This window comes from Lutjanus erythropterus, chromosome 14 (assembly GCF_056507025.1).
Source record: "Lutjanus erythropterus isolate fLutEry1 chromosome 14, fLutEry1.hap2, whole genome shotgun sequence".
NCBI lineage: Eukaryota > Metazoa > Chordata > Actinopteri > Lutjaniformes > Lutjanidae > Lutjanus > Lutjanus erythropterus.
In genome coordinates, this window is record NC_139330.1 from 32,892,519 (window position 1) to 32,905,054 (window position 12,536).

The window sequence follows — 12,536 nt, forward strand, 5'->3', positions numbered from 1 at the left end:
CATTTCCACACAGGTCTTCATCATCTGAAGCAAACATGCCACCAAAGTAACTGTCAGCAGATTTATTTCACTGCTGCACTATACATGGAAACATACAGATAAATGTTTGTGACACAAAGTAGCTGGTCTGATATAACATGTAGTACACAGAGTGTGAGACAGAGATAGTGTTGAGCAACATGTGCATGTGTTGCTAGGCACCAGCTCTGTCCCAGTGCAGTTGTGAAACTATTTGTGATGACGGAGCCAAAAAGAAAAAAAAAAAAAAAAGAGTAAAAAAAAAAACAAAAAAACAAAGAAATCAGAATCTCTTGATGTTTATTTCTGTAAATGAGCAAATAGCATTAGTTGAACTGTTGTATATAAAGGAATATCCCACATGAGGCAGTGCTGTTGGACTGAATATCATCACAGCTGTCATTATCTATCTATCTATGAATCATAGCTGTGATGATATTCAGTCCAACAGCACTCCCTCAGGTGTGATATTGCTGAATTTGCCAACCAGCAGAGAAACTGTTTTTATATCAGTGAGTTAGTCAAAGGCAGACATTCACATTTTTATCAAGAAACAGATTCCTTTTATTGAATTTCAAGAAAATACAATTCATGTAAATGTACATACACTGTGATGTAAGATTTTATCCATATTACCAAGCAAACAACAGCTGTTGCAAAACACCTGCTCTGAATCACATCCTGAAAATTAGCAAATGTACTAAACGGTCAAAAGTAAAACTTAACTAGAAGAGGTCACTCAGTAAAGTGCAGACCTCTGCCAGGAAACGCAAAAATATATATATTTTTTTTCTAAATGTACACAAAACTTTTAGGCAAAAGGGTTCAGCAGTATGTGGGATGAGCTGTGGACAAATAGTCAAATATTCATGGACACACGTGCAACTGATCACACGATCTCCTACAGGCTTATTTTGTTATTTTTTGCAAAAAATAAAAAAAGCAAAACAGTTTTGACTTGATAAACATTATTACTACCTAACAAAAACAATACTAAAAGAACTAAAAGGACAAAAAAGAAGAAAAAAAAGCTAATTGCCTGTTTAAATGCTCTCCCTTTTAAACATAAAGGTAACACTCATAATGAAAGTCAGGGAATAAGACCATGTAGCAGCTTTAATGAGCTCAGTTAAAATAATATATATGGTTTGTTTCTATAACTAAAGGATTATAATTACAAACATCAACTTACACCTAACAAACTAATACAAACAAACTGCATTTACATTTGTTGAATCATCACAGTGAAGCAGAACAAGTTGACCAAAACATTTTCCAGCATCCTTTTATCTACAGTCAGGTGTCTTATTGGAGATCATATCAGTTGATGATCTGTATCTGTCTGGTTTGTATCCTCTCTATTTGCTGAACTGTTGGTATCATCACTGTCCATTCTGCAACAACACACAGAGGACAAAAACTTGTCTATGATCCCTTTCCTCATGAAAATATACAGAGTCAAGTCTGCAAGAGGACTAAATCTAAGAAACATGAGAGACACTCTGGTGAAAGTAATGTTAAATACTCCCTGTGACAGGGACAAAATTATACCAGGCAGGAACAGCAGTGTGTAAATCAGCAGCACCAGAACCAAAACTGCCACAATCCTTCGCTTTTCATCAGAAGGGACACGGGTGGTAGACAGGACTCTGAGGGTCCCACCCAGGAAGAATATGAACAGTGGGAGGGGAAGGAGGAAGAAGATGCCAAAGATGATCAAGAGGTTCTTAAGAGTGACCCAGAAAATGAAAATGGTACCAAGGACAAGAGGCAGGACCCAGACCAGGACACAGACCCCCACAGAGATCTTGATGGTTCGTCTGAAGCGGTACCACAGTGGGTGGGTGATGACCAAATACCTGTAATACAAGATGGACACATAGTCTTTGATGAGCTTCAGAATTATATAGTAATATAATGATGAGACACAGAAGTAGCCTCACACATACTGGACAGACAGATAGCTACCTTTCCAGGGCGATGCACACCATGAAGACAACACTGACCATCAGAGTATAGATGTAACTATAAATGAAGATTGTCCCTGTCATCAAATCCTTAATTGGTACCATGAAAATGATCATGAAGCAGAGCTGAATGATGTCAGAGATGAGAAGGTTGATGACGTAGATCGGAGCAACATGACCATTTTGTATCTGCAGGAAAACATTGATAAAAGTAAACAAACAGTTGTAAACATGTTCTGAACTCCACCTCCTCCCACATATGTCTTCTTGATCCACCCAGCAGTTGTAGTCAGAGACATTTATGCATTTTTCATCAAATTCTCCTTTGTGATGTCAGAAATATCAGATATGACACACTGGCTAATCAGGTGTGGAAGTTGTCCAATGAAAAACACTTATCTCCAAAATGTGGAGATAAGAGGATAGAAGGGAGGATCACACAAATAATAAAACACGTTATCAGACAGACTGTACAACAGACACATGACACAGACAGTAAATAAATCAATCTCAGTCATAATGTACATACCCGAGAATAAAGAGCATAGATGGCCACGAGGGTCAGAGGAAGGCCAATACAAATGATTACAACATTAAGGATGAAAGTAACCTTTGCCCAGTCACCATCATAGCCGTGGGTGATGTTTCTGTAGTTGGAGGTGATGTTGCTGTAATCATAGCTGTTGTTCTGTGAGGTGATGTTCATGTAGAAATCTTCCATTCTTCAGAGTGAAACCTGTTTGAGAGATCAGGTTGTAGACAGAGAACAAGTTTTAATATCTACCAAACATTGTTAAGTGACATCACTCAAGTTGACACAACAGTTTCAGTTTATTTAATTACTTGTCAAGGTGTTGGATTTTGTCGGTTTATTTCCTGTTTTATTTTGGTAGTTTCTGTTCCTCCCTCATGTGTTTTGGGTTTACTTCCTGTCTTTGTCTGTTTTCCCGCCCTTTGATCAGTAATTATTTTCCCCTGTCGTTGACTGCCCTCACCTGTGTCTTGTTTTCCTCCCCGTCCCTAGTGTATTTAATCCTGTGTCTTGTCCTCTTTACTTTGTTGGTTCATTCACTAATCTTGTCTCGGTGCTTGTCAGTGTTTCCTCGTGTTTTTGATTCTCTTGTGTATGGATTTTTGTTTTTTTCTCCCTGCCTGGATTGTGGATTCCCCTGCACCGTTCATGTAAGCTTTTGTTGGTCTTAAGTTAATTAAATTTATTTTGAACTCTCCCCTCTGCCTCCTGTTGTCTGCATTTGGGTCCTCCACCAAGTTGAGCTTGTAACATTATTCTAGAATACACAACACGGTATGTAGTACAAATATAAAACAAAGCAACAACACAGTGGTTAACAACAAGAATAGATCAATATGACAAACTAGGCAAACAAATAATGGCAGGACATTTCTCAAAAAACACCTAATTTACCTACTACTCTAGGTTTGTGTGTCTGCAGTAATAATATGAGTTTAAACATAGACGGATGATTAACAAAATATTTTGGCAAGTACCTCCTTCAATACTCAACAATAGTTGAATTTTTAGAATCAAACAAAACATGATTCATTCCCCAACAATTTATCATTACATAAAGTACAAAACCTTTTATCCCTTTCCAGTCCTTTATATCTTCCTGTCATCTTTGGAATTCTGTGATTGGAAACTAAAAAGTTGCAGAAATCCTGGGAGTACCTTCTGTTTTCACAGAGTAGATACTTTTCAAACTTAAATTAATCTTTAAATTCACAGTATAGATCACATGATGACGTACTCTGGAGTTCAGAAGGAACTGATCTTTTAACCTCTGCTCAACTGTAAACTTCAGCCAATTGATTTTATCACACCTCTGGTCCAGCCAAAGGTATGAGAAGCTTCATTCATCTAATATTCACTCAACAGATGTGGTCCATGGTGATACACTACAACTATACAAAGTCCAGCTGAGTTTTGTTTCCTTTCCTCTCAACAAACTCCCCCAATAGCCAATAACTCTCTTTTTAATACAAACACATAATGGATATCTTCCTAGCTCTCCGAATATCATATTATTACATTTTAACTTTCAGAATATACTTGAAGAATTTCAGATGTAGCTTCTCTAAAATACCTGCATGATGGATGGATGGAGGGATGAATCTATACCCGCAGCCTTACCACTCTTAAGGCTTTCTATACATTAAAAGATTTCCTTCTCTGTAAAATCAGCAGTTAGTGACTCAATAGCAAGTTAACTGTTAACTCTTCCTTTTGGAGTTCACTATCTGCCAGAAATCTTTTAACTGAACAGGACAATCTTCATCCTTATTATCAGCTAACATATCCCAATATAATTTGGCCCAATACGGGTTTTTAACTTACATTTTCCTAAGCTCATTGTTAAATTTCTTTCTATGAGCTTTCTGTGCTTTAATTACTTCTCTTTTATATTCTTTACTTTTAGTATTAGGATTAAATTGTGGCTTATTTTTCACATGCACAGTCTTATTCATTTTCTCCATATGTCTAGAGAAAGTGACTCTCTCACTATCAGTTATAATTCTGCATATTTCATCAACAGACATAGCACCCTAATTGAATAACAAACTGTATATTTTCGGCGCATTTCTTTCTTTTATCCTTGTGCCATTTACCAATTCTTGGCCTGTCTTGAGTAACCGAGTCATGTATGCAATCATGATGTGTCACTGCTTCCTCTTTGTAAACTTTATAGTTCCCAAACAACACCTGTTCAGTAACACAGAGCTTATCAGAGAACAGGCAACAGTCTGTATCATCTGACAGGTATCTATCCATAACCCACACCTCCCTCTCCTGAGTGTGTGCATTCAAGTCCCCACAGACCACGAAATAATTGGTATCAATGGAGAGATCAAGGATAGTTTGTGTCAACTCGTCAGACATACTGATATTAGAGTATCTTTCCTTGTATGGCCGGATATAAACTGCCAAAAGCACCAAATCTTTCTCATAGTTCAACATATTTCTATTCATTTGTACACAGGCATCACTCTGGACACACTTATCCTGAATGGCATTACTTACTGTGATTATGACTCCACCTGATCTCAGTTAGTGAGATTATTTCTATTCTTGATAAACACTTTGAAACCCATGTGAGTGAACTTTTCAGTTAATTCTGGTATGTCTATATTGGCTGTTTCTGTCTCAGTGAAACATAGAATATCATGTTTTCTGCACATTTCAGTGAAGTCCAGAATCTCTGATTCACTTCTTGTGCCACAAACATTTAAGGTAATTATCCACAGCTTTTTATTGTACTCCTGGCCTGTCCTATGAATCAATGCCTGGGACCCTCACAGATGAATATTTTCTTATATCTGTCATTTCCCTTCAGCTTTGGCCTTTTCATCATCAACTCAACCTTTTTTCTTCTACTCACAAATCTGACAATCACTGAACAGTTCTAGCCCGGCTTTCTTGAACCACCCAGCCGGTGTGCTGCTGACATATCCTGCTCCTTCACCTCTGCACCGGCAGCTGCAGCAAGTCTACACTCTTTGTCTTCCTGGGTCTCTTTCTCTTTCTCTATCTGGTCCTCACACATTTTCCTTTCAACTGTACTGCTCAAGTCCATCCTCTTTCTATTTACATTCCAATATGCTGTTTTTAATCTTTCTCTTATTGATCAGTAAGTCCAGTTGTTTCTTTACATCCTTCAAAATGGCAGGTACAGCTGCTTTGATGGTAATCAGCATGATCTTAGTTTGATCTTAGTCAGCCTCCACTGCTGCCATTATATCTGCATGCATGGTGTCTTCTCAAGTCGCCATCCTAGATTCGGGGCTTCACGTGAGGCTTTCAGAGGCCTCCTGACCAGCGATTCTTCAACTGTATCACTACGTTTAGATAATTGCCTGGGTTGATACAAAAATCCCTAAACTTTGCAAAATTAATTCAACTCACTCAATCATTCCAGCTGTTTAAAAGGAAGTAACATTTCCTGATCAATAATGCTTAATTACAGTACAACTGTAGTGTATCCACAATAATATTAAATCAAAAATGCTGTCTTCTTAGTCTTGTATATTCATACAAATATTCAGGCACTTCAGATTTCATGATTATTTGTGGTTCTTATCATCTCTACATATAATACATATAAGGAAAATAGTAATGTCACAAACTTTACCTTTGAAAGCTGTGAGAGCACACCTGGATGAGTTCCCTACACCGTCTGATGTTTTGTCCTCTGCACCCAAACACTTTGCAGTCAGTATGGGAAGTGACAACATGCAGTAGGTTACTGATAATTTATACACCCCATCTTCTGAGGAAGTGAGGAGGTACAAATATCAAACAGAAGACAGAGAGAGAATGAGAAAGAGAGAGAATCTTGACTAGCTAGTTAAAGCTACTGCAGGGAGTTTTTAACTGGTTATGAAACAGTCTCTATTTATAATTGATGTTTCTATATGGCATACATAAGTTAACAAGACCATTACAGAGAAGATCGGCTATTTTGATTTCTGTTTCCTTGATGCCTGATTTCCTTGAAATCAAATGAAACCAATTTTTGACATTTTATTCTGTGGTCGTTGTAGTGGAAACACTTTTTATCCACAGGGCCTCCAAAGTCAATAAAATATAAACGCTTCTTGTAGTAGCTTTAACAAAAGACAACAGATGGATACGAGTGAAAGTACAGTAGTTGGTCAGAAGAAAGAAAGAACACTGCACCTTTTCCTGAGTTGTTCTAAGACAACTCAAGTATGAGGACTCTGTATGTCAGTAGTGGACCTCTGAGGGGGAAAGACGAAAAAATTAAAGGTCACCCCCTGCATGTGACGGGACACCAGCATGCAGATAGTAGTGATGCATTTATGGCCAAATACTTGCAAACTCTAGTGATTAAACCTTTTTTTTCCTTCAGTTCCTGAGAACGTGCCCTGGTTTGATTTCACCTGTGCACCCTGACATCCTGACGTTCATAGTGAACAGTGCCGTTGTCTTCATGGTGTGAAAGCAAAACATATTTTTACGATTTTATGAAATTTGGCCTACTTGCCATATTTTTTCAGGACAATTTTCTGCCCTCAAACCAAAATACACTAAACGTTAACACACTCCACATCTTGGAGAAACAGAGAAATCACTGAATAAAATTCTATTTTCACCAAATCCAACAGGCCTAATAACATAAGTGAACTGTCCATCTTTTAATTCAACAACTGACACTACATGGTGTCCTGATGAAGCTGCTCATGGTTTAAAGGGATACATCAGTTAATCAGTTTTAAATAAAAAAATCAGATATATTTAGAAGCATGCACCTGGTTTTGGCTTGTTGCCTTAGGGCAACAAGATGCTATGAGGGAACTAAAACGCCAAGGTTTTCTATATTATATAATAAGTGGAACTAGAAAATTTCAAATGAAATTTTGAGCGTGCCGACTAGTATCCCCACCATATTGCCAGAAGGATTAATAGCAGTAGATGTATCATTGAGGTTGCGTGTGTCTGTGTGTGTGCACATGCACACGCTGTCACATGCATGTGTATGTATGCGAGTGTGTGTGTCTCTGTGTATGTGCATGTATTATCATGCATGTTTGTATGTATATGGGTGAGTGTATGTCAATAAAAGTCCCCTTACAGACACAAAGAACAGCTTTTGTGTGTGTGTGTATATGAGAAGTTGTGTAAGTAAGTGGGACAGAAGAACAATATGGCTGACATTAAAAATGTCAGTAGGCAGCCATAGATATTAGACTTAGAGCTGGACATTCAATTAAGCCAATCACAATCAGCCTTGTCAATTTCTGCCCATCAACTGTGAGTGGACATGTATCCACTGTGTAGACAAGATGGACATTTCATGAATGAATGAATTTAACATTAACCAGGTCAAACTTTGAATTTATTAACAGTTAAAAAAAACTGCAGTCTAAAATGTCCAAGTTGGACACAGAAAGACAGAGACAGACAGAAAGACAGTCATTTTAAACTGTTAATAATTTCAAACCTTGAGCTGCTTCAGGTGTAATTGTCTCTGTATGGTTTTAAAGGACCAGTGTGTAATAATTATGGGAATTTATTGACATAAATGGAATATATTGTACATAAGTATGTTTTTTATTATTATCAATCAACTTATACTCATAATCTTTATGTTTGCATTACCTTAGAAATAGACATTTCTAGTTACATAGGGAACGGGTTGCCTTTTACGGAGGATGCCATCTTGCGCCGCCATGTTTTCTGCGGCTGCGCAGAGTGGACACATTACATAAACTCCAGCCACAGTTTCGACCCGTGGATGATCATAGTTGTTATTTATTTGTCACGTGATAGCCTCCTTATGCTTGAAAAGGCAGAGGCGACATAGGGGGAAATCCTCTTTGTTGCATTTTGAATTTTGATTGCTAGATGCCACAGAAAATCACACACTTCTCCTTTAAATATAGTTTGAGTAAAAGTACATTTGTGTCAGCAAGTTTTATTTAAAGTATCAAAAGTAAAAGTGTTTATGATGCAGACAAAATGACTTATTTTTACTACTATAGCTGCAGCTGCACTTGATTTGTTGTTTGATTCATAAAATAGTTCTAAAGTGTGTTTCCCAAAGTCCAAGATGACGTCCTCAACTGTCTTGTTTTAGATATTCAGTCTACTGTCAGAGAGCAGAAGAGAAACCAGAAAATATTCACATTTATTAATTACTAATGGATTAGCAGCTCTAATTCCTATATAGTTATTATTCTTCATGTCTGCCACCAGGTCAGATACATTTTTGAAATCAGATGAAACAGACTTGTCTTTCCATTTTTATTGGCAAACTTACAGTGAGTAGTTCATGAGAACCATGAGATTTTTTTTTTTTTTTTATCTAGAATAGATTTAGATTATGGTCAGTTTTGTCCATGGGGGCTCCAAAATCAACAAAATATGAAAGTTCCTTGTAGTAGTTTTGAGTAAAATCAGTAATACCAATAAAATGTATTTAAAGTATGGAGATCAAAAATAAAATAATAATAATAATTTTGTTATTTTAAACTCAATTTACAAGTGAGTTGTTTTTTCCACTGTAAATGTTACAGTGGAAATACACACAAACTTTTTACAGAAGTAAAAAAAGAACTATTTTGATTATTGATTAATTGTACTTCACGCAAAAAATGTAAGAAAATGCTGTTTTCAGCCTTTCAAACATGGAGATTCACAACTTTTAATGTAATGTCATTTCTATAACATCAGCATTTACTTTTGGCCTGCAGCCCTCAACCACAATTCATTTTTGGCCCTTCACAGGACAGAATTTGGACCTCTAGTCCTGAAAACCTTCTTAAAATATGTGGAAACAATCTGTTGTTACTGTTTTTGTGTTTTATCAATTATGAACTTATCAAAATGATCTGGAAATGAAAGATGCAGCAATTCACCCTTTGCTAAGCCCCGCCCTCCTTAGAATGGAAAGTTTATCAGACTTAGCAACAGTAACTCACACTGCATGTATGCAGTTTACAGTGCTATCAGTGGCAGATTGAACATCGAAACAACTGTTGAAACATGAGGTCTTTGACTCCTTAGAGAAGTTAACAAAAGCAGCTTCTCATTTCTGATGATGGTGGATTCTGTCGGTTAAAATAATGACTCACAAGTAGATTTCATAAGTGTAGCTGGCTGATGTAAACTAATGTTGACTCCCTGACTCGGCCAAAAAGTCTGTTTTAATGTTTCCATCTGACACGTTTTAGAACAAGAACCCTGTGGAAGTGTAAATGTAAAGTTACCTGACAGCTGTGTATCTGGTATAATGTAAATGCTAAAAGACTGAAGCTAAAGCTAACTTATGGTGAAATACAGCAGGTATATCTACATGATAGCTGACAGAAATACACTCATTAACATGAAAAAAGGAAGCGCAGGGACTTGTTAGGTTAGTGCAGCGGACTTGGAGACAGGTCACTCAGCCAGGCGAGCCAGACCGTGATTGCAGAAGATAGCCGGGAAAGGAGCTAAGCTAATGTGGCTTGGACCCAAGACAGCGAGCATCATCACTGACCCACTTTGTTTTTGGCGGCAATCACCTCGTAGGTGTGGATGATGTCGGGCAGGGAGAGGGCGGTCAGCTCCTTCTTCGTGTTCGGCTCCACAGAGTGGAAGACCGGCTTGTCTGTGCTCCAAAATGACAGATATTACAAACTCGAGTTCAAACAGTGGAAACATTCAAAACTTGGTTCTGCTTTTGGATGTTCTACTGAAAGAAATGTGAAAAATAAAAAAAACAGGAAGTGCCATTCATTTCACAATATTTTACTTTTCCAAGCAAAATGAGTAATCCTTATTATAACTGACATGAGTGACTGATGGTGTGCTCACCGTGGACGTGGTGTTGGATCCAGGTGAAGGTGATGCTCACTCTCTGCTGCTCTCACTGAACCTGAGCAGGAAGGTCCCAGGACACACACTCGCTCAGCAGAGTCTTCTCCCTCTACTTGCTGATGAGGCCCATGATGGAGCTGCACACAGACGACAGAGACATTCACAAATCCACTCTGGACCACTGGGAAATGGTCAACACTCACTCTGAAAATCACAAAACACGAAAACACTGCTCACCCATCGTTCCACAGGGGAAGCAGGTGTCTTTCAAACACATCCAGGATTCCTTCGATCCACAGCCAGAAGACAAAAGCTTTCTCAGTGGCACTTTGCTGCAGGACAAAAGACAGATGTTTAGTTGAGCAAAGATGAATTAACTGGACAGATAACACCTCTGAAAAAGTAAAATAAATAAATTTTGCCTTAATCTTTATTTATATTTCTAGTATTATGTCAGTACCACCAACATGCCACAGCTAATTCCTTTTAAGTGAAAACCTACTTGGCAATAAACCCATTTCTGATGTGGATATTTTCATAACCTGGCTGACTGAGTCTCACCTTGCAGAAATGTGAATGTCATTCAAAAGGCAGTCAAGTCAAAACGACCTGGAAAACTGACGAAGGGGGTTTTGTTTCACCAGGACAATGCTTCTGCACACAAGTCCATGGTTGCAGTGGCTGCTGTGCGTGATTCTGTCTTTGAATTGGTTGATCACCCTCCATATTCTCCTGATTTGGAACCATCTGACTATATTCTGTTCCCCAACATGAAAACACACTGGGCTGGGAAGTGGAATCTGACTGATGATGAATTTGTATCTGCTGTTGAGGACTTTTTTGAGCATCAGGATGAGAGTTCTATATCACAGGAATCCAAGCACTGCAACACTGATGGAAGAAATTTGTGGGCCGCAGGGGAGACTATGTTGAAAAATAAATATTTGGTCAAATTCAACCATTGCATCATGGTCAGCCTGTGATCTTTTCAGCCCTCATAATGCTTTGTTTCAAGCATTCTGAACTGTATAATGGGGACATTTTAAATATGAGGTGAACGGCAACAAAATTTCCCAGCAGTTTTTAGAAATTTTAACCCCCTATGGCACAGTGTTGCCTCGAGGTAACGTACCCATCTTTGACCCTTTACACACACACACTGTTCACCCTCAATTAATGTGCAATACTTTAAAAAAGAGGCAGAACCTGAAGTAAATTAACAGGTACTTTGTCACATGACTGTGGAGGTCATGTATTATTACTCACATGGTTCAGCTCCGTTATCTCTCACAACAAAAATGATCTGAAAATGTCTTTTTCTGTCAGTCTGAGTAAAATTTAATTTTTACTTGTTTAATGTGCTTTATTTGATAATTAATTGATGGGAAAAGTAATGACATTGTGTATTTAGGTCCATAAACTGTTCGACCAATGTAACATTGGGTGCAAAATGCATTGATAACATTTTTTTTTTATTCAGCAGTGAGCCAAAGATGGCAGCAACACAACAAATGTTGGCAACATACTATATGTCAGAAAAGACACACACCAGGAAACAGACAACAAGAATTTAAATGTGGCACAAATGATCAAACACTGAAATGTGACTCACTGTCTTGTTTTAAAGAGGGTTATGATAGTTTGTTTTGATGTAAAGCTGCTGAAATATGTTCACACTCTCTAACACATTCATTCCTACAGTCTGTCTCACAAAGATACAGAGCTGTGTGACGGAAACATCCAGATAAACAAACTTATTTAAAAAGTTCATTTTCAATGGTTTTCAATTTCTAATGATAAACAGGTGAGGCAAGAGAATATTTCCCATCATTCACACTCACATTTTTATCAAGAAACAGATTTTTAATTGAATTTCTAGAAAATACAATTCATGTAAATGTACATACACTGTGATGTAAGATTTTATCGATATTGCCAAGCAAACAATAGCTGTTGCAAAACACCTGCTCTGAATCACATCCTGAAAATTAACAAATGTACTAAACGGTCAAAAGTAAAACTTAACTAGAAGAGGTCACTCACTAAAGTGCAGACCTCTGCCAGGAATCCAGAAATAATATTATTTTCATTCTAAATGTGCACTAAAGTTTTGGGCTGATGTATGTGAGTTCAGCTGTATACAGTCAAATACTCATGGACACCCATGCAACTGTTACAACCGTTTTTTATTTTTACAAAAAAAAAAAAAA

The 12,536-nt window shown here is 37.6% G+C and overlaps 1 protein-coding gene and 1 pseudogene across 1 annotated transcript; both read right to left on the reverse strand.

Moving 5' to 3' along the window:
* Positions 1–1,108: 1,108 nt before the first annotated feature.
* LOC146315776 (uncharacterized) lies at positions 1,109–2,470 on the reverse strand. The gene is made up of 3 exons (XM_084736571.1): positions 2,455–2,470; positions 1,987–2,308; positions 1,109–1,877 (listed from the first exon to the last, which is right to left on the reverse strand). Exons 1-3 carry the CDS (start codon positions 2,468–2,470, stop codon positions 1,334–1,336), a joined length of 882 nt encoding a protein of 293 aa, XP_084592697.1. The 3' UTR covers positions 1,109–1,333.
* Positions 2,471–9,998: 7,528 nt separating this feature from the next.
* Positions 9,999–10,795, reverse strand: LOC146315777 (signal transducer and activator of transcription 1-alpha/beta-like; annotated as a pseudogene).
* Between the last annotated feature and the right edge of the window lie 1,741 nt (positions 10,796–12,536).

Bases quoted from the DNA above. Each gene is read 5' to 3' on its own strand.
- LOC146315776 (XM_084736571.1), bottom strand. The intron at 1,878-1,986 runs GTAGCTATCTGT...CTTGTATTACAG, and splicing joins GTGTGCATCGCCCTGGAAAG to GTATTTGGTCATCACCCACC.